The following is a 22,749-nucleotide window of genomic DNA, read 5'->3' as shown; positions in this document are numbered from 1 at the left end:
TTCCCCCCCCCCCCCCCCCCCAAAAGTCATAATTTACTTACCATAAAATCATTCCAAACTCATGCTTTTGATTGGAATTTAAAATAGGGATTTGTGCTTAGACATATTCCAACATAGTGTCTCAATACTCATTGCACCAGATTTGAGGTCAACCAGTGTTGGTTGATTTTTTTTTTCTTAAATTATTATTAAATGACGAAAAATTTTGGTCACATGGACCACTTTTATAGTGCTTTTTAAGCAAATATTTTTTTTTTTTTTTTTTTTGGAACTTGACAACACCAGTCCTCATTATATGGAAAAGAGCGTCCAGGACATTCTCCTATTGTGTTATATGTCTTTGGAATAATATGTTTGACTAAATAATGACTGAATTTAGTTTTTTAGGTGAACTATCCCCTTTTTGCTCAAGTGAACATTGGAAAAATGCAATCAAAACAGTTTTTTCTCTCTCTGTTCCAGCAAACTCTATTCGTGGGTTCACAGACAGGTGTTGTCCAGGTGCCTCTGCACCGCTGCAGTATGTACGGTAAAGCTTGTGCCGAGTGCTGCCTGGCTCGAGATCCGTACTGTGCCTGGGACGGACACACCTGCACACGCTACCTACCAAACACAAAACGGCGTTACCGAAGACAGGACATCAAACATGCAAACCCAGCACTGCAGTGCATGGACCAAAACCTCAGCGGTAAGAAAGAAGAAAAGAAATGACAGCCTCCTTAACAGAGTGCAGCCTTGTAGCGTGAATGTCAATACATCAGCGGCCTCCTCCGAGAACTTCAATTGCATTTACATGTCAAAGAGCTCACTGATGTGAAAGTGCAGGAGAAAAGCAATTCCTTCAGAGATTTGAAGTTAAATTGTTTAATCATTTGTGTTAGAAACTTCAGAACACCTTTGAGCTTGTCTAACGGGAAGATTAATAGGGTTTGAAGGGCAATCTCACTCCACTGGGACAAACTCTCTGTTCGGTGTTAAAGACAGGAACTGATATAGTGAGAGGTGAACAGACAGATCACTCTCTATCTCTCATCACAGAGGAGAGAGAGAATGAGAGGAAAGAATAAAAGAGGTGTGGGTGAAGAGCACTTGAGTGTTTGCATGCCAAAGGTGAGGATGTTGGTGATGAAAAGGGATTATATATGTATGTGCACACTTATACAAACACACATGCAGTGGAAAATCCCGGACTGACCTTACACTGAACCATGTTGTGTGTAAAGTGTCTGTATTAACAGTCATGCATTCCTGTCTGTAGTGGAGGATCCAGATCTGACTGAAGAACGGGTCGTTTATGGCACTGAGAACAACAGCACCTTCCTGGAGTGCATCCCTCGATCGCCACAGGCCACTGTCACATGGCACATTCAGAGAGATGACTACTTAGAAGAGGTAAGATGCATACAGTACATATGGATGTTGCTTCATACTGTCTTTGAGAGGACCAGAAAGTATTCAGACACTTAAAAATGTTGAAATATCGTTGCATTAGATGAGAGGTTTTCAAACTTTTTGTTGCCAGGAACCCACAAAAATGAGAATGCCTTTGAGAGAAAACCCCTTTCTAAACTATAAAGGCAATTTTTTTTTATTTTTTATAAAGACCATTTTATACCAGTGAGAAAATTAATAAGTGTGATAAGGACAATATGCTGTGAAATGAATTAAAAAAGTAAAATGGTAAATTAAGTAACTGGCTTTCATATTGTCATTGTATTAATTTGGATTTATTTTATAAGCCAAAATAGGAGTTTATAATATCACACACATTTTTACTTTATATTAAGATAATTCTGCATTTTTCTTTTAGAGAACTGTTATATCAGAGAACAGTTATATAGTTTTAAATTCAGTTGTATAGATTTTTTTTGTTGTTGTTGCAAAAGTAATGTTGGAGCGAAATTTGTTTTACAATCCACACTATGAAAATGGCGAGGAAACACTCAAGATGCAACACAAGTTCAAACTATTCTACAAAGCACTATTGTTAAAAGAAAGGATAGGCGAATAACATAATATTCGACGGTGACCTGGAGGGGACTTCTTCCATTCACTTAGTTTTGTCACGGCCACGACATATTAACTTGTGGGAACGTGATAATATGTCGTGGCCACAAGATATTAATTAATGGGAACGTCATATTAACTCGTGGGAACGTGATATGACATTTTGTCGCGGTAACGACATCCTTATGTCGTGGCCTCGAGATGCTATGTTGAGTTGCTATGTATAATATTTTATTATTTCCCCTTTCAATTCGTGTATCGCTTTACCTAATTAATGTTCTGTATAATTATGCTAGTATTTGCTACCATTTATTTTGCAAATACTGTAAATGCCTGACAATTATGCCAATACTTTATGATTGTAGGCTATTTGTGATGATAAATGAGCGTGTTGTGTTTTCATTTACAAATGAAACTACGTGAATGATTCATTCCTCAACGAAACACTAGGCTATAATATTTATAATTATTAATTTGCAGAAATAAAATAAAAAATATGTTAAATTCAACCTTTAAACTGCATTTCCAATAAGCTATAAATTCTAGTAAGCATAATCAAAGCTTTATTGGCATGTCGAGCATTTACAGTAGGCTTATTACAAAACTAGTCAGAACGTTACGTAAAGAGATCGAAATTAAGGGAAAAAAACTAATATAATAATAGGCTAATAATAACAATATACAAATATTACAGAAAACATACGATCAGTTAATGGACACAGCTACAAGACTGGGATGGATAAAAATGTTTTCTTGTAGGGCTATTTTATTTTATGTACTTTATGTAACATTTATTCATGATAAACTTAATTTGAATGCTGTCTACATCGCGTGCAATAGCCTACAGTCCGGTAGCCTAAGCCTATGGTTAATATAATAATTTTATTATGTCATAATTTCTGTAATAATTCATATAATAATTTCCTAATTAAAAATAAAATATGAATGAATCCATCTCTGATAATCTCGGGTTGCTGTGGGCACGCAGGTTTGTTTACGCATTAAACTCGTGGCCACAAGAAAAATGTAATTCTCCCAACATAAGAAGTCGAGGGAATGGACGAGAAATGGATGTTGTTCCCTCAACATAGCATCTTGAGACCACGACATAATATCACGTTCCCACGAGTTAATATGTCGTGGCCACGACAAAGCTAATTGAACCGAAGACATCCCCTTTGCGGTCACCAAAATATTCAATAAAATTATAGAAAACTAATTTACACAAAAATACTTTAGCACAAGCATCATTTTCAAACCAACCTAGATTATATTAGAAATTATATACTGTGTGTGTATATACATATGTATTAATTTTAAGTGTGCTCATTTAGGGGTCATCATATTTCACAAGTTTTTTTTTCCAATTTCCTGTTTGTTTAGGTGTTACTAGATGAACGTGTCATTAAGACAGATGACGGTTTGTTGTTCCGCCGTGTGCTCCGTCAGGATGAAGGCATCTACGTTTGTCGATCTCGAGAACACGGATTCACACAAACCCTCTCACGCTTCTGGTTGGACGTCTTACACGCCGACACCCTTTCAGACCTCCTGTCACGTGACAGCAAATATAAAGTATGGTCACCGTGCGCCGCCAACACAGCCTCTGTCAACCGTGGCCCGGCCAGGGCGTGGTTCAAGGACGTCTTGCAGCTGATTGGTCCTTCAAACCTGCCGCAGGTGGAGCAGTACTGCGAACGCGTTTGGTGTAATGAGAAGCTGAGACGCAAGCACAAAAGCATGATGGACAAATATCGGCAAGCGCAGGACTCTGCGCGGAGAGCAAGAGTCCAGAAGAGCACGGGAGAGTCCCGAATCCGCTCTCCACGGGACCTCCACACACAAGAGTAAAACAGACCCACATGAAGCAAAATGGACTTCCAATGGAAAGTGGGCGTAATTTTTAGATGCTCTCTCACACACACATAAACATACTTGTTTTTGTTTGTGGTGCTGTAAAATATTGTATCTAACAGTCCAAGTTCTCTCTGTGTTAATTAGGACATTCTTGAGCGTCCTCTCCAAAAGTTCCTGTGACCATGGCAGCTGGCCCTCATCACCTCACAGTAGACCGTGGCTAATGTTATATGTCTCACTTAAAAACTCAGCAGCTGCAAAACCTTTTTTACTGGAACAAATGAGGGTAGACAGGATGGAACTAGTAGACTGGAGCGCTGCCCCTGCTATAACAGGTGCCAAAAAACATACATTAATTTAAGATACGTCTGGCTGTGATACAACTGGGCATAATGCTCAGTCAGAGACTTTTCCTCAACTGAGAACTACGGCAGCGTTCAACAAAACTCAGCCTGCCATTAAGCTGTAAAGAAATAAAAGTTTGGACTAATTAGACTATTTTCTGGTAACTGAATCATAGCTTGACGACCGTTGAGACTTCAACAGAACTGACATTGTTCTTAATCAGCTTGAAACAAAGCATCGCAATCTTGAGCTTCAGTACTTTGCACAGGGTTCTTTTTTTGTGATGTAATGTTTTGGAAATACTTTATAGTAAGGTCCAATTTGTTAGTTAATGCATTAGCTAACATGAAATAATGAATTTTACAGCATTTATCGATCTTGGTGTGTGTGTGTGTGTGTTTTTCTAATTATATACTTGTTTTTTTTAACATTGTATAAATTAACGTTAATTTATTATGAACATGAATTATCAATGAACAGTAGTTAACACTAACCTAAATTTATAAATGCTGTAAAAATTGTTCGGTTAACACTTTAGTATAGGGACTAATTCTCACTATTAACTAGTTGCTTATTAGTATATGCCTATTATTAACTCATTAGCTGTTTATTAGTACTTATAAAGCATATATTCTGCATGAACATAATCTACATCCCTAATCCTACCCAATACCTAAATTTAACAACTACCTTACTAACTATTAATAAGCAGCAAATTAAGAGTTTGAGGCAAAAGTCATAGTTAAAGTTTTGTTAATAGTGAGAATTGGACCTTAAAATAAAGTGTGACCATTGTTCGTTGTTAATGTTATTACGCGGCTGTTTGGAATATGCGACTCTGATTGGTCAATCACAGCATTCTGTTGTCTATTACAACGCTGCAACTAAAACTAGCTCTACATACCACATCACAGATTTGTGCTTTCTTTTTTCACGCAAAATGTGCCTTTTTGCGTGTCCATTTTCAACTGTAGAGAAAATTACCTCAGAGAACTTTATATTACTGCAATATAATTGCTGTGTCATGCCCATTTATTTATTTCTTTGGTGAATCACCGTGCATTTTTGCCACAACGACTGTCTTGACTGTACATCACTCACAAACTGAACCTTATTATAAAGTATTTCCGAATTTTAATCATATAGCAAACTTTAATAGATGTAAAACTAGACAGCTGATGTTTTACTATTCATTCTAGCAAACGCTGTTCAGCAGCTGCAGTAGCCTTTATACGAAGATCTAGTTTACTTGTTTCTTTGTACATCTAAACTAAAAACTCCTGTATCACTTGAACCATTTATTTATTTATAGTTAGAAAGGTCTGGAAAAAATACTGCTTTCTCTAAAAACATTGCTGTACAAATCTTTTCTGGAGAGAAACCGTTTGGTTGCAAAATTTCTCCAGTGCCTTTTCAGAACTTCAGGGGAAAATCATCAAACCGCTGGAGCAAATCAAGCAAAAGAAACAAGCTGACTTATAATTTTCTGTTCAATGCCCTGACATGACTGACTGCATAGACTAGTTGCACTGAAACTGCTTTTTGTGAATGGGTACAGCAGCACTGCTCTGATTTGAACCGCATGCATCATTAGTTTTTGAAACTCAACATTAAAACAATAATCTGAAAGGAACTGTTCTGTATCTCCAAGAACATTAACAGCACAATTTCTCTTTTTCACTGTCTTTAAATCAGCTGTGTTGATTTGAGCACATTTTCTCTGTAGACAAAATACACACAGGACAAATGCAGTATTTTAACTAGTGTGTCTGATATATTTATATGTTATTTAAAAGTGATTCTTGCATGCAGAAAACTCCGACCTGTGTTTGGTTCAGTGATGATACATAAATAAAAACATTTCACACAACGTTTTATGGGTTTGTGTTTCACATCGGGTTCGTGGAGAGTGATTATGTCAGCTCAGAGCGACCCCCTCTTAGTGGGACCCAGGGGTTGGGTGTGACCGTTCAGCATTACAGATGTTCCTTTTATGTTCTCCAACGTGTGCTGGTTTATCATGCTGAACTGAAAAGGTATTTTTCTCCTGAGATTGTCTTTGTCAGTGCTTAATTTATAAATGACTCCATTCAAGTGAAGTCATACGTTAGTGTCATTAGTCAGTACGAGGCTCGACTTTAAGAACAAGCGCCTGTGCTGTGATATATATCACTGCTGGAGAACAGACCACAGTAAAAGAGCTATAAAAATCAGTAAAGACATTCATAAACCAGACCCAGCCAGAACCAAAACACCAGCTAAACGAGGCCCAAATGTGCGTTTATATGTGATGTAGTTAGCAGGTGGATACGGTTGCATCATATAACTTGTCAAACTGTGCCATGGTTTTGCTCTCAGTGTTAAAAAGCTAATTGCTAAGTCAAACATCACTGTTTCTGCTGCTATTTGTTCTAGACCCCTGGCCTGAAGAAGTAAACTTTGTCACATAACTCACCTTACCATTGGTGCAAGACATGAATTACTCAAAACACATTAGCAACTGATTAGCAACGCTCTGGCAACCACCCACAATAGCCTAGCACTGTGCTTCTCAACCAGGGGGCCTTAGCAAATTTCCAAGGTGGCCCAAGATGACTTTTTAAAAAAAAAATAAGTACAAAAAGCAATAAAAGGATCCAAAACAATAAAAAAATTAATTTTAATTATATTTTAATTTACCCCCTTAAACCAGGATTCCCAGTCTTGGAAAACCTGCCTATATGAGGACGCCTATTTTTTTGTAATCATGCCAAGCTCTAAAATATTTTATTGACTAGAAATTAAAAAATGATTAACTCTTATCCTTATCATGCAAGAAGACATGTAAATTTATTGGGAAAAGAGTGTGGGATCCCTGAAGAACATTACGAATTTAAACCTACTGGAATTCTGAAATTGTCATTGTTATTTTAGTGCCTTGTCCTAATTTACAAAAAGTAGGAGTGCCTATAGATCATGACAGCCTTTTTGTGCAGTCAAACATTACACGCATTTCCTTCCAAAAACATAAAAATTTAGTTCATGTGTCTCTAAAAATATTTTAACTTTCTGCTTCATTTTGAGTGGATCCACTGGTGTTTGGCTGCATGTGAACCATTTCACTTTGGCATTAGCATAAAGTGAAAACATTTATTTCCTTCATGTGTTTGAATCACAGCCAGATTATTGTTACAATAACCTTTCAAGATTCCTTCAACTTTAGGAGGGAAGGGAGTCTTATAAACAATTACCTCTTTATGTCTCTGTCTACAGAACACTTTTAGATGTAATAGATCAGAAAGTGAATAAATGTGAGAAATGGTATAAATGGTAAGGCGAGTTATGTGACAAAGTTTACTACTTCAGGCCAGGGGTCACACTAAAGGACAGTAATAATGGCATCGGTTGTCTATATTACATTAGACTGATACTGTATATTTATGCATTGTTTCTTTCTTTGCCACAGTCTTGTGTTTTATTTGTCAGCGTGTGAAAGTGTAAAGTATGTTCACAGAGAACAGTCAGTTTGATCTTAAACTATGTTAGTCTAGCCCTGCTGAAAAAAACAGCTAAAGCCAGCCAACCAGCTTAGGTCTAGGTGCATCCAGCCTGGTCTAGGCTGGTCTAGGCTGGTTTTAGAGGGGTTTTGGCTACTTTCTTAGCTGGTCAGGCTGGGAGACCAGCTAAGACCAGTCAACCAGCTTAGGCTGGTTTTAGCTGTTTTTTTTCACAGGGAGGTCAAGCATCAATACTATTGTTCATATTTGGGGTTAGTAATTTGCTCAAAGACATAAACCTATTTGTGCCGAACTTTGGCTCATCTTGTACTGTCTGTGATACAGACAGGAATTATACATTAAATCAATCAAACTTACATAATTTTCATAGCAACAGAGAAAAGGAGGAGGGAAAGTAAGCCTTAACTCTCTCCTGTTCATTCACAGCCTCACATTTAAGTGCAACTCGAAAACGCTTAGCAAAGACATAAACAGTCATTCAGACTGCGGATGTGTGCATAAGTAACTGCTGTAAATGGTGAAACACAGCAGCTGCAGGAACTGTCAACACTGACGCACACCAATGACCCACTTCCTGTTTAGAAACATGGACAAACACCATCAAGGCCCAATCGGACATACCAGTGTTTCCACGCCTGTATAGCACTACACTGAGCTGCACAGCTGTGTGAAAATAAACATTCAGTTACAGAATAATGCAGACTGCCAAAGTATGAATGGAGAGACCATGTTCAATCAGTCACTATCAAGGGGCTTCATTACACAGTTTAGTGTAGGTTTAAATCCACATGCACATTTTCTTTCTTTCCCACAGCCCTTGTAATAAGATCCACAAATATATTTTCTGAAGCCCAATTAAGTCTTAACTTAGAGTGACCATACGTGCCATTTTCCCAGGACTCGCATCTTGGCCAGGATTTCTATATTGCCTAAAATATCTAGGTTTTGGCTTTGTTTGCGTGTGCAGACCGATTGGTGTATGACATCAAAATACCTCGAGAGCATTTTGAAAGCATAAGGAACCGTCTGTATGGTATTTTGATGTCATACACTGATCGGTCTGAACACGCAAACAAAGCCAAAACCTAGATATTTTAGGCAATATAGAAATCCTGGCCAGGACGCGTCCTGAGAAAATGGCACGTATGGTCACCCTACTTAACTCATTTTCATTGTTCAGGGAGGTGTGTTTTTCTATGCCACTTGAGTGAGACAGAACGAAAGACAGAAAAGAAACGAAGAACGAATATGAGTGCAAGAATCTATAGGTGAGTCAGTGAGAAGATCTGTTGACCCTGCTGTCTAAAGTCAACACCTCTAATGAGAGTCTGAGAGGTTAAGGAGTCTAATGAAGGGTTAATTAGCACTAATTGACATCATTAATCATTACAGCTGTCACAGAAAGAGACATTACCAGTTAGCAGACAGAATGGAAAATGTGTAACACGTGGTAATGTTTTATATTGTCTTTATAGCATATTCAATAATGCAACTAGCAAAAAAGGTCCCCTTTTTATTCATTCTCATCTCTATTTGACATTGTTTTATTTTTCTGGGCAATAATGTGGAAATGTTCAACATTTCCTTCACATTCTTTTTTTTTATGCAAAATTTAAAAAAAAATAAATTACTTTTTAAATTCTATTTTTTTATTTTTTACTTAAAAAAAATAATCGTACCCGATGGAATATTCTGTTCAAAGTGAGACTAGTGTGTGATACACAGCATGCACAGATGCGCACTCGAGTGGTGAGAGCGCACTACTGCATACAAGTTTTTTTCTCAATTTTCTTGCTCTTAAATTCTCACTCTTGCTCTATCAAAAATAAAACAGGAGTTATTTTTAAGTAACTGTATGTTTTATTGTGTTAATCATTTACAGTCTGATGCAACAATCCACAGAGAAAATACTCAGGGAATAATACAGTGTTCACGTCAACTTTGGCCTTCGACCTTTGACTTGTCCACAAAATGCAACTCACAATTTTCCCCAATGTACAGAAATCCTAATATTTAATGGCACAAACACACAGAGCCTCTTTCACATTGAGACACACATAGCCTACACCCGCTTTTTCTCTTACACTCTCTCAAAAGCTGAGAAGCGTCACAAAGATGAGTTTGAAATGCTTGTTTGAATAGTCTTTTAAATTACCCAAATTATTACTTTCGAATTGTGTCTTTAAACATGTATTCAAAAGAAGGGAGAGGATTTCAAAATATACACACAAGAATGTTCTCATATTCTCCTCTATCAAAATGGACACTACACATGTAGATCAGTTTCATCACTAACCACCACAACACATTAGCTTATCGAGCCATAAATATATGCTGAAAACACCAGATAATCTTGCAGGACAGTTTTAAAACATGGTCTTTCCATTGTATAAAAAAACGCTCATCAAGACGTTTTAAGTCATGCAAAAAATAACCATTAGCCTACAACTTTTAGAAAACTGATATAAATACTACCAAATGATAATCCACCAGTTTCGCTCAAAACATTCTTACATCCATTTAAAATGAATCAGAATTGATTATATAGTTTACAATGCCACGTTTCTCTCATCCCCGACACAGCAGAAACCATACCCACAGACACCAGAAGAGGGCGCTCAGACCAAGAGACTGTCCTGCGCCAGCCGCCAGCACCATCCATTTATATTGCTAACCACCATAGAGTACAAAATACTGTACAAACTTTCAGGTTCTTCTTTTTTTGTGGCGGTGGATATCATGTTACCACAGTTATAAGTTAGCGACTACGACTAAAGTAGCCTAACTATGGTGTTTTGTGCAGAAAAATTACCACGGTAGATTTATAGAATTATTCCATACCGCTTTTGCAACGCAATAAAAAGAGAAATTTGGCATCGAACATTTGTAAACACGCATTTACCGACAAATTCAACACTGCTATTTTCAAAAGACAGAGAGTCGATGAAAAATAAATGGCCCATTGGCTAGACTCTTTGAATGTGTTAAATGAAATATTCATCTGAATTGTCAGAGTGAGCGCTAAAGACATTTTTCTTGGGTACTGTTTCTTGTTTCTTGTCTTCAGAGAGGGCCTCGGATCTGTGTTTCCTGATTTAACCCATTATCTAGCATACATAATACATTAGCTGTGGTCTTACAGTATATGATGCTCACAGAACACTTTTTTCTACGGTGAATATATATGGTAGAGCTGTATAAAAAGCATGTAAATCTCTCTTACACAGACACATATATATAACTCTTCTGACTTTTTTTTAATTTCAACAGGTTAGTTGTAAATTTAGACCTAAAAGTGTCTAAAAGACTTTTTCCTCACCTGGTCTCAGACCATACTACCCATAATGCCCCTGTACATTAATGCTGTGTCCATCTCAGTCTCATACAACACATAATCAGAACACCTGAAACATAACTTCATAACTCAAAATAATTCACCTTTGTTACTTTACAGAACTGCCAGAAATGTAAAGCTCACTGAACCCTTTACGCTTACAAGGTATATAATTAGCCTACCGTCACAAAAAAAATTATTTACTTAAACACTCTTACAGTACCTACAACCTTACCAGATCACGAATGTACAGTTTTTCTGTTTTTTAATCTTTTGTTTGCTTGAAATGTTGTGTTTTAAGTCTTCAAGCAGTGAAAGAAGAGTGATGATGTTCATATGGTGCTGGTGAGTCAAGGGGTCTGTGAGGGTTTCAGGGCCAAAGTGAGAGAAGAATCTAATCTAAAAACACATGTTGCACAAACACCCAGATGAAAACAAAGAAGAGTATGCATGGATTTACTCAATGTCTGTCCACAAGAGCCTATGTTTACGCAGCGCATGCATGACTTTGTGTCTTCAATTTTCGATCAAAGCTTTTCCTGTTACAATTCAAAAGGATTATTTGGACTTTAGGTTCCTGGATAACCAACAGGAGTAATAGATGCTGGGAGCGGGATTGGGGTCGTGGGGGCACTATTGAGTCTTCAGACTGGATGATGAGGACAGATGAGGGCAGAGTATATAGAGACTGATAACAGGCAGTGGAGTGTTGTCACAGGGGTAATAAGAAGCAGAACAGGCGAGAAACAGTCACTGAATGAGATGCTGTGTGTGAATCTGTCCACCTCCAGTGGTTTTTGCTCTTTCTTTCTGTCTCTCAGTCTATTTTTTACTCGCTACTCTCCCGCGCTCCGCGGCGCTCTGGGGGCGGGTCTCCCATCGTGCGTTCTACGATTTCGCCCTTTCCTCACTTCCTTCAGGTGCTTCCACTTTTTAGAGTGCAGCGGGTCATGAACCGGCGCCTCATTGGCTGGATCTGGAGCACTCTTCCCTGATAGGCTGTGCTTGCGTGACCAAATTTGCTCGCAGATCTGGTCGACTGTGTTTAAGTTTGGGTGATCCACCAACTGCATGAAGTCCCTGTACCACGGTTTTTGATTGGTGGACTGCCCATGATTGGCGTGGGAGTGGGCTGGGCTGCGAGGGATAGGAGCTGAAGGGGCGGAGCCAGCCGAAGGCAAAATCTCCAGCGTGATCGCGAGGAGGGTCTGGGTGAATCCATGTTCCATCGCGTGACACTGATACACGCCACCGTCTCTACGCACAGCTCGTCTTAGCAACAGGCCTCGCTCAGTCTGCAAAACACGGCCATCTAGATGAACCTGTAATTACACACACACAATAAATGCATCAAGTATGAGTTATAACCACACTGATAAGACAGAATGAAAGTCATTAATTTAAACAAAGACACACATTTATCATCTCTTATCAATGCTGTCTATATCCGTCTTTCCCATAATAACCCCACATATCTGCCCCAGCCTGCTCTCTCCTCTCTCTCACCTCCTCCCGAGGGTTTTCCGGGTGCCTCTGATAGGTCCATGTAATCTGGGCCTGTAGTGATTTCGGGATGCATTCCAGGAAGGAGCTGCTTCCATCCACAGCATACAGCCTCTTCTCCAGGACACGCTGCTTCTGATGGTCTGCAAAACATTGCAGTGTATAATAGTTGAGGTATACCTATGATGAAAATTACAGGCCTCTCTCATCTTTTTAAGTGGGAGAACTTGCACAATTGGTGGCTGACTAAATACTTTTTTGCCCCACTGTATATAAGGCATTAGACAATCTGGTTACTCATATTAGATTACTCATGTTAGAAATGTATGAACTGCATAGGCTCAATAATGTGTATAATGCACTAATATTAATATTCTGGTCAATAGCAATAAGACCAGTTTTTAATGTTATATTGACAATCTTAGGCGGAAATCCCAGGAGGGTCGGGGGAGACAGGACAGGACCCCCCCCATCTGAGGGTTGTTCCCCCTAAAAATATGATTAAAAACCACGCTATGTATTGTAAATAACAATGTATTATACTTTAAATAATTGTGTAAGTAGTAAAACAACACAAACGAGGCAAAAATGCGTTTTAGTTTAAGTTTAAGTTTGGGGCTTTGGTCCAAATGCCTGATTTCCTCTTTTACATCACCTACACACACAAGTCCGGTGAGAGAGAACAAAGTCAATAGTTGTGGAACTCCAGTAAGTAAGGCTGTCAAGGCTATTTTATTCACTTAAACATTGGATAAAGTGATTATTTTCTCTTTAATACAGATGATGCCAATGTATTTTTCGATGAGTCGCTATGTTAGTAATAATAACATTACCTGCTTGACAGAAATTGCCACTCAAAAGTAGCCCAAAACTAGCCCAAACTAACCGTGTTTCAAGGGGGTCCCCCAGTAAAAATCGCGTTCCGGGGGCTAAAATACAGTTATTGGGCTCGCTTCAACCCACGGCAACAGTGAAAAAGTAGCCCAATTCCACTGGAAAACCGCGGACTTGGCAACACTGTGATGGATAACAAAGACTATAGAATACCCAAGACGTGTCACTTGTATAGTTTTGAATAGGGAAAAATGCGACTCTCAATATGGCCGCTCTATAGAACGAAGCCCCGCCTTCTGAGCAAAAGAGCCAATCGCTAATCGGTAAAGTCAGCGCGTCACTGCAGCTGCTGTTAGAAGTCCCGGTTGCTGTAGAAACAGTCATCGCTCTGAGACGTGCGGTCAGGACTGCGCATGCGCACTGGCTGATCTAGCCTAAAAAATAAGCTTTTTTTGACAACATTTGAGCAAAATAAACAACATTTATGATACAGTTGTTGTCAGATTTCATTGGTGATTTCAAATATGAAATGTAATCATAAGCTTAGTGAACAGTTTTGGAGAATTTGATGTTTCCCCATTCAAAGAGATTTCAGACTTGTGACCCACCAGTTAAGAACCACTGCTTAAATTCACAGTGGCTACGTCTACATGCACAATTTTTGGTTCAATCGGAATTAATTCATTCCGATTGATGAATCTGAATGTAGTTTACATGAACGCTAAATAAAGTGATCGGGTTGATGTTTATATGTCACAAGCTTCAAATCGGAATAGATTTTTTTTTACATGCGCACACTGCACAAACAGAGTTTCTCACTGTTTGCACATAATAACCACTCTCCTACACGGTTTATTTATTTGTTTTTAACAGCAGAATTAATATTTATTAATTTATGGATAAATATACATATAAACCGCTGTGCCGTGCTGCTCAAATTGATCACACAGTAAAAATGCCCCTCCCCGTGCCCAAAGGGTTGCCTGTGGATGAGAATCCAAAACAAGGACCGGTGGGAGGTTGTCCTGCTCCACTTCACAGTTGCCGAGTGAAAGGAGAGTTTTATAATGACAGGACACGCATTTATACAACACTTTATTTGTTCTGCGCATCATACGTCATTACGCTATTTCTGTGTCACTGCACATGCGCAGTTCTTTCAGTTTCGGAGTTCAATCCGATCGAGTGTTTACATGCACTCTCAATCGTATTAGAAAAGGAATAAACCACCACCTTCAATCCGATCAAGCTCAATCGGATCGATTAAGGTGTTTACATTAAGGTTTTTCAGTTCGATTGAGCCGTCAATCCGATTACAAATGGATTATTTGGTTGCATGTAAACGTAGCCATTGTGACTGAATAACTGTGCAGTAGTGAGAAAAGAGAAATGGCAGAGGTATTGCAGTATTACCTCCTGAGCAGAGTGCATTAGGATCCCCATTCCTCACATCCTGACGCCGGAACCTCCTACACACAACAATACACATACACACAAACAAATTAAAAAGCCTTAGCATAACATATTCCTCAGGTCTGACTGTGCAATACAGTGGAGTCCAATAGTCGAAGACTAGTAGTAAAAATGTCTCTATTTTGAATTTTGAATGTGGTCACAGAATTTTAGACTCCAATGTGTATGAACAAAGCCATGTAATAACCAGTACGACTGAAGCTGTACCGTTTTGTGTTTGGTAGGTAGCGTGTGCAGGTGTGTCCGTCCCAGGCGCAGTACGGATCTCGAGCCAGGCAGCACTCGGCACAAGCTTTACCGTACATACTGCAGCGGTGCAGAGGCACCTGGACAACACCTGTGTCTGAGCCAACATACAGCTGTTGCTGTGGAGAGAGAAAGAAAATCATCACATGATTTACTAACACTGCTTTCATGTGTTTCTGTAATGCTGTTTAAAAATAGCTTTTCTGGAGACTCATTCTCACCCGTTTAGAGGAAATCTGCATACCGATAATAGATGAAGAATCCTGTAACAAGAACACAAGAGTTGGTTTTACAGATGTTTAATTTGAATTATAAATGTAATCATTAATGTATAATTATTTTCTTTAAAATGTAAAGTGAGTCATAATTGCTAAGACTAACTTAAAGGGGTCATATGATGCGATTTCAAGTTTTACTTTCTCTTTGGAGTGTTACAAGCTGTTCGTGCATAGATAAGATCCCTAAAGTTGCAAAGACTAAAGTCTCAAACCCAAAGAGATATTCTTTATAAAAGTTAAGAGTCAACCACGCCTACCTAAAACGGCTCGTTCTAACACGCCCCACATACCTATGTCACTATGTGGAAATATTAGCATAATGCCGCCAAAATGTGCACGCAAAGAAAGAAGGCGTGGTTTCGGGAACGCAGTAGTGTTGATGCAGCCATGTCAGAGAGAGACGCTGTGTTCCAGTGCCAAAGCAAAAGCGCTTTATTTGGCCTTCCGGTAGTAGATGAAATTAGGAATCATTGGACTCTGTTGCCCTTTCGGGCTTGAACTGATGGTAAAACTAACGACATTATTAACTGTCTTGATATTTACTTTGAAAGCTGAAGCTGCGATTATGGTAAGGGGCGTTACATTTCCGCCGCGTGCTTGTGGTGTTCGGCCAATCACAATGCACTGGGTCAGCTGGCCAATCAGAGCAGACTGCGCTTGTCAAAGGAGGGGGCTTTGTTGAAAATGACCGTTTGAGAGAGGCGGGGCATAGAGGACCTACAATAATGTACAGTATTTGAAAAATAATGTGTTTTTTGAACATTAAAGCATGTCAACATATTCTGTTACACCAAATAATGATCTTTAAAATAGCATCATATGACCCCTTTAAAAAATGAAACATTAAAAAAAAAAAAAAACTTTTTGCAGTTTTAGCAACCAAAAAACATCATTTAAACAATTTATTTAATTACATTTTATTTATTTTTAGCCATATGAGGACATCACTAAATTGAGGTTTTAGCTTACATCTGATCACAAATTTGTCCTCTCACCTTAAAGACCTGAAGCTCTTCTAGCAGAAGCTCTGTGTTACTCCAGCTTCCTTTGGGCACAGAGATCACCTTCAGCACTGAGCCGACATCTGCAGAGAGACACAGAGAGGCTTTAACCAGAGCCACAACCAGTACAGACAGTTTAGTCTAGAGGGTTTCACCAACGTTCGGTCAATTTTCTACCTGTCCCGATGAACATTACATCGTAGTGTCCATCAGCTGCGTTGACGCGGTCTACAGTAATCTGAGTGAAGGTGTATGGTATTCCAGTACGCAGGAACAGCGGCCGGCCTCCCAGTGGAGTGACTGAATTGAACATTAATGGATGGTGCCTTGCAAACTGGATTACGTTATCAGGGAAACCTTTAGTGGACTCAAAACTCCCAAACGTTTTACTGGGACACTGCGAAAGAGAGAAAGAGATATCAGTAGAATCCAGAAACATAATCCATTCACATTTTATCAACATTCTACGCAGGTCAGCAAGTCCAAACCTATGACCAATCTACATCTACTTTTACTTTACTAACATTTACAAAAACAAATTTATATTCCCACAAACTTGTTTTGAAATGGCATTGATGCTTCAACTTGTTTACACTACCGTTCATGAAACAATTTATAAAAAACAAAAAAGCAAAATAAGCAGCACAACTTCTTATAAAAACAAAAATTTTACCGACCCCAATCTTTTGAAATATTGTTTATAATGTGAGATGTAAGGAAACTGTTCTTACCATGCCTGGCCGTGGGTACGGCACTTTACCCTGGAATGGAACCCACTGATAATTGGGTCCCTCTTTATGGGCAAAAGGTCCTAAAAATGCCCGGCGAATGTCATTCATGGTGTAGAGACACACTGCAGAACCTTGAAATACGCTACTGTAAGACAAACACACATGTTACAGTACAGGGACATACCAGTGACTACACAAATGCTGAGTTCAGGTACTTTGGCTCACTTTTGCTTATTAAAATGCCCAATTTACATAAATTCACCCTAAATGTTTTAATTGAAATATTTTTTATATTTCAAAATAGAGTGATGACATACAGTAAATGTAAAAATTTCCTATACAAGCCATTATTTAAATAATTATTTAAAGGCACAATTCATGCATAAAAATTAAAATTCTGTCATCATGCCATTGTTTTTATGACTTACTTGTGTGGAACAAAAAGGGAGATATTTTGAATAATTTTGATGAATTGCTTTTTTCATATGAAAGTTCAATTTGGGGAAAGTTTAATTACTCTCAGAAAAAAAACTAAAGAAAAAACCCTATGCTATAAATTTACCTTTGTGTTCTACAAAAAAAAACAGTCATACAGGTTTGTAACGACATGAAGATTAGTAAACAAATACAGAATTTAACTTTTTGGGGTGAGCTTAGCCTTTAACCCACACCCTTTGATGAACTCTGACCTTGAGGTGGTAAAGACGGTGTAGATCAGCGGGTTCTTTCGGTCACGGGTCTGCAGCAGGAACACATCCCCTAAGGTCCGGACAAAGGTCAGATGGCAATGAAATGCAATTGCCAGCTATAACAGCATAATTTAAGCCTAGTGTCTGTGAGTGTGAGAGATAAAGTTCTTACTAAGTTCATCAAAATGTGTTTCAGTGCCATCATTCCCTGGTACAGAACACACAAGACGAGCCTTTAGAAATGTTGTCCACTTATTTACTAGACTGCGCTGTCCTCCCATATCATTCTGTAAAAAAACAAACAAAAAACACATAAATTCAAATTAAATTGATAAACTGCAGCCAATGGCCATTAGGCTTAGTAAACACATATAAAACAGGGCTGATAAATCCTGCTCCTAACCCTGCAGAGCTGACCAATCCGGGAATATGTAACCTTCCCAAATCCCTGAGCTTCTACAGCAGTTTCTCTGAAGAAGAAGAAGACTTTATCATCGTCGGGATTCTCACTCTCTGGAACACCAAATGCCGCAATAAACTTGGGCTCTGAAACACAGCATTATCATAGGGCTCAGTGTCATTATACAAAAACAGAAAAACAAAGATGCATCTAAACAAATGGCTCAATGACAAATAAGAGTGTGCAAGATAAAGAAAGGGGAAAAGAAAACTTTATAAAAATATCTCATTTAAAACGCATGCAGGATATGCTTATCCTTTCTATGATATCATTTTCATTTTTTTCTGCATGTTGGTTAAACCACATGATGTTAATTTGCCTTTAAAATATGTATAATATTGCAACAAAACAAATAAATAATAATAGAAGATTATGCTAAACAATTTAAAAATGTTTTCTTTTCAAGTAAATACATTTTATTCTTTTAATGTGGACTTTTTTCTGTCATGATATCAGGACAGTTGTATCACCCTGATTTTTTTTACTTCATGCAAAATCAAAAAACTAAACATGCCTGATTTTTTGAAGATACTCTCTCATACACATACATACCATTAAGCCAGCGAGAATCGTGCTGTTCTGTTCGTATGGAGGGCCTTTGTCCCATGCTGCGAAAGATTGTAAAGTCCCGTCCCATCAAATCAGTGGCCACTCCTGCATAAAGCTCATCACCTATGCGATGAGAAAAATGTAGAAATGGTTACTATAAATGGTTTAGACATGATGTAACAGCATTTAAAATGGAAGACAGAAGGCTGAACAGTGGCAACTAACCAATTAGAACAGATGCTGATGTGTGGCGTGGGTCGTATGGACTCTTTCCTTTTCCATCTTCTACCATAGAGGGGTCGATTCTAAACACATGATCCTAAAGAGAACAAGGAAAATAAAGCAGTGCATTTGGTCAGCTGCCATATATCACACAAACTCATTCACATGCATCCAAACGCTCACACACTTACTTCTATCTTCTGTCCCACCTCCACATAAGCACAGGTGGGGTGGAAAGCCCCTGTCCCACAGGCATACAGGTGAGTCCGATTGTAGTGGTGTAGCACTTTCACATAGTTTACGCAGTCCGTCTGCAATACACACATGCACAAATCAATTTTATGAAGGACATATTTGACATACTTTCACCAGTTCATCTGCCAGGCAGGGGAACTGTCAACATCTGGATTGACTATCAATAGCTCAGAGCCAAAGGCAGACACAAAAACATACACACATATTTTGTCTCTTAAGGGACCACGTATGGGGCGGATCAGAAACGAAACGTCATTGTGTTACGTATCCTTGACGACAGTCTGACACGAGTGCTGACATTTCCCTGCTTGCTGTGATCCCGGAACTCTCTGTAATCTCTTGCACTCTCTCTTTCACACATGAAAACAAAGACACGTTGACTGTTCAACTGACACACATGGACACATACAGTCTCTCCGTTTCTCTTTTCCTTTGTGAATGTGCTCGCTGGAGCATGCCACATTTCCCAGAGTGCCTGGAATCACTACGACAACATGAGGGAGCGGGGATATCCGGGTTCCAGGGAAGAGGTAGAGGATGCGGGGATGAAGCACAGAGAACGAAAGAGAGGAACGTGGAAGAGAAGAGACGACATGACAAGAGACGTGAAAAGACGAGATGAGACAAGGGTAAGATGAGAGGATATAACCAGAGAAGAGAAGATTTGAGATGAGACAAGAAGAGACAGCAACAGACAATCGGAGATAACCATAGGCAGCAAGAGACGAGACTAGATGAGAGGACTAGAGAAACAAGAAGACCAAAACAAGACGAGGAGAAGAGATGACTTGAGACAAAAAGAAAAAAGATGACTAGAGAAGTTTTGAGACAAGGAAAACAGCAACAAAGACGAAATTAGATTAGAAGTAGTGAAGAGACAAGGTGAAACAAGACTAAAAGGCCAAAGACAGGACCAGAGAAGACTGAAGTCAAGAAGAGACAACCAGAGACAAGATGACCAAAGACAACAAGAGAAGAGACTAGACGAGATGACTAGAGAAAAGAAGACCAAAGCAAGACAAGAAGAAGAGAGGAGAAGAGATGACTTGAGACAAGAAGAGAAAAGAAGACCAGAGAAGATTTGAGAGAAAATGAGACAAGGCTAAAGACAAAAGCAGAGAGGATGTAAGTCATGGAGAGACAACCAGAGACAAGATTACCAAAGGCAGCAAGAGAAAAGACTAGACGAGAGGACTTAGAGAAAAGACATGATGAAACAAGACTAAAAGGCCAAAGACGAGACCAGAGAAGACTTAAGTCAAGAAGAGACAAAGAGACAAGATGACCAAAGACAGCAAGAAAAGACAAGATGACTAGGGAAGATGAGTGACAAGATGAAACAAGAAGAGGCGAGAGGACAATAGACTAGAAGGCCAGAGAAGAGAAGAGAAGAGAAGAGAAGAGAAGAGAAGAGGCGAGAGGACAATAGACTAGAAGGCCAGAGAAGAGAAGAGAAGAGAAGAGAAGAGAAGAGAAGAGAAGAGAAGAGAAGAGAAGAGAAGAGAAGAGAAGAGAAGAGAAGAGAAGAGGGTCTCCTCTCAGGGTCTCTTCAGTTTCAGTAGCAGATGTTCCTGCTGTTTGGACTGTAATTATGCCTCACTCCATCTTTTCTCTCTGACTAACAGTGGACCTTCAGCAGCAGAATGAACCCTGAACTGAACATCTGTGCACAAGAAACACACACACACACACACACACTGAACTTCAAATATTAGGCACTTCTCCTTTGGGTTCCAGGGGACAGTGTGGCACTGACCCATTGTCCAATGAAGGACAGTCCCAAAGCAAATCAGGTAACATATAATTCGATTAGGTCTTCACTCAATGTATCTGTAATAAGACCAAACAGAATAGACAGAAATGCAAGTAAAACTGACAGTTTTACTTACATTTCTGTCTATACTGTTATTGTTATTGAAAGCAATATATTTATAATCTGATTTCAGCAAACAAATTGGATTTTACACATTGTCGTAATACATGAATGGATGCTGGAGTATGGCAAAAACAAGGTATCTTAGTAGCCAGCATAATCATGCTAGATTAAAAGGTGTGTGTGTGTGTGTGTTTTGTGTAACCTCTCCACTACCTTTACAGAAAGATTGACATGTGCCCTCCTGCCATGCTTAAACCCTGCACACAAACGCACACAGACACGCACATACACACACATACAGGGCTTGTGGAGAACAAAGGCCTCTCTTTGAGCTTAACACACCCTGTGAAGCGAGAGAGAGTGTGTGTGTGTGTGTGTGTGTGTGTGTTGTACGGTGGGGGTGGCGGAATAGAATCATCGAAGACCAATTAAGTTGCTGACAAACTGTGTTTATACAGGAAGGGGTCTCTCCCTTTCTCTCTACCTCTCGTACACACACACACTAGGGCTTCTGTTTCGAGAGCTTTACAGCCCTCAATAAGGGAAGGATGTGTTAGGGGTGTGTGTGAGCATGTATGTGTGTGTGTGTGTGTGCGTGTGTGCTGATGGGCTCTTTGAAGTGAGCCCACGAGACAAAGAAAAAAGAAAGAAAGAAATACTGAGAGGGAAAGAAAGAGAGAGCACACAACAAAAGAATAAGAGCTTTAAAATTAACAATGTCTCTCAGGAGGAATAAGCCGTATGTGTGTGAATTTCCTGCTGAGACGCGTGCGGTGAACTTTCAACTTTGACCTTTTATTAGCCTGATCATTGGATCCCTGTGTGATTGTCCACATGTAGTCAGAGAACATCTAGCATCACATTTAGAAATACACCTCGTTATTTTGTTTGTGAGACATTGTTAAAATTCAAATTAATATAATGATAATGACTCAGAAATGATTTTATTGGAATTTAATTATTCACAAATAATCTTCCCCTCCAGTTAGCTGTTGACTCGAGAACTGCCAGGGAATCATTGAGTCAGTTCACTTAGTTGAACTTGAGAATCAAATTGCATGATTCATGTTGATCTGATTCACAAACCTGACCAAGTGATTCGCTCACGATTCGGACTGATCTCACTGTAGAGCTCACTTAAACTATACTTGTCAACATTTGAAGTGGATCAAAACCTTTCATCAAAGTTGTCCTTAAACCTAAAACCAAAATGCGTTCTTGCCTTAGGACAGCTTTGATTAACTTTTTTGATCCACTTCAAATGTTGACTACTGTACAATCTGTTAATTATATGAAGATGTATGGTTTCAGAAGACTTGTAATATAGCACACAAGCTTAACAGATGTAGGCACTATGTACTGTGGATGTATGACAGTGCCTGAAAGACAAGGAGTGAGAAAGAAGTAGGACATAAAGACACTGAAAGACAGAGAGCGAGATGCAGAGAAGTGAGTACATTGAAAGCAATACTGAGTGAGAAATCAGGAGTTCAGACTGAGAGACTGAACAAAAGAGAGACAGTATGAGAAAGTGAAAGGTCAGGGGGAGAATCCCAGGGAAAATCTTAAGTCTTTATTCATGGAGGTCTGGT

At 39.0% G+C, this 22,749-nt stretch overlaps 2 protein-coding genes across 4 annotated transcripts in view; one reads left to right on the top strand and one right to left on the bottom strand.

The window, feature by feature from the left end:
• Positions 1–4,210, top strand: part of sema3bl (sema domain, immunoglobulin domain (Ig), short basic domain, secreted, (semaphorin) 3bl) — a 39,395-nt gene extending 35,185 nt beyond the window's left edge. For both annotated transcript variants that reach the window (XM_016239621.1, XM_016239620.1), the window contains exons 13-15: positions 463–688; positions 1,259–1,392; positions 3,391–4,210. In XM_016239621.1, the coding sequence (XP_016095107.1) occupies positions 463–688; positions 1,259–1,392; positions 3,391–3,858 (828 nt within the window). In that variant the 3' untranslated portion in view covers positions 3,859–4,210. The remainder of the gene's footprint in view (positions 1–462; positions 689–1,258; positions 1,393–3,390) is intronic.
• Positions 4,211–9,700: 5,490 nt separating this feature from the next.
• The window catches only part of LOC107556489 (semaphorin-3B-like), a 34,193-nt gene continuing 21,144 nt past the window's right edge, over positions 9,701–22,749 (bottom strand). The window contains exons 5-18 of one of the 2 annotated variants that reach the window (XM_016239618.1): positions 19,218–19,337; positions 19,030–19,123; positions 18,808–18,927; positions 18,199–18,341; positions 17,968–18,082; positions 17,796–17,865; positions 17,107–17,251; positions 16,553–16,772; positions 16,370–16,458; positions 15,318–15,359; positions 15,058–15,215; positions 14,791–14,846; positions 12,547–12,686; positions 9,701–12,362 (exon numbers count right to left, since the gene is read on the bottom strand). In XM_016239618.1, coding sequence (XP_016095104.1) covers positions 11,877–12,362; positions 12,547–12,686; positions 14,791–14,846; positions 15,058–15,215; positions 15,318–15,359; positions 16,370–16,458; positions 16,553–16,772; positions 17,107–17,251; positions 17,796–17,865; positions 17,968–18,082; positions 18,199–18,341; positions 18,808–18,927; positions 19,030–19,123; positions 19,218–19,337 — 1,998 coding nt within the window. In that variant the 3' untranslated portion in view covers positions 9,701–11,876. The remainder of the gene's footprint in view (positions 12,363–12,546; positions 12,687–14,790; positions 14,847–15,057; positions 15,216–15,317; positions 15,360–16,369; positions 16,459–16,552; positions 16,773–17,106; positions 17,252–17,795; positions 17,866–17,967; positions 18,083–18,198; positions 18,342–18,807; positions 18,928–19,029; positions 19,124–19,217; positions 19,338–22,749) is intronic. The other variant, XM_016239619.1, reaches the window with a different exon arrangement.

This window comes from Sinocyclocheilus grahami, unplaced genomic scaffold (genome assembly GCF_001515645.1).
Source record: "Sinocyclocheilus grahami isolate Dianchi unplaced genomic scaffold, SAMN03320097.WGS_v1.1 scaffold570.1, whole genome shotgun sequence".
Lineage (NCBI taxonomy): Eukaryota > Metazoa > Chordata > Actinopteri > Cypriniformes > Cyprinidae > Sinocyclocheilus > Sinocyclocheilus grahami.
Note: the sequence above shows the minus strand (reverse complement) of the source record. Positions and strands in the feature narration are given on the sequence as shown.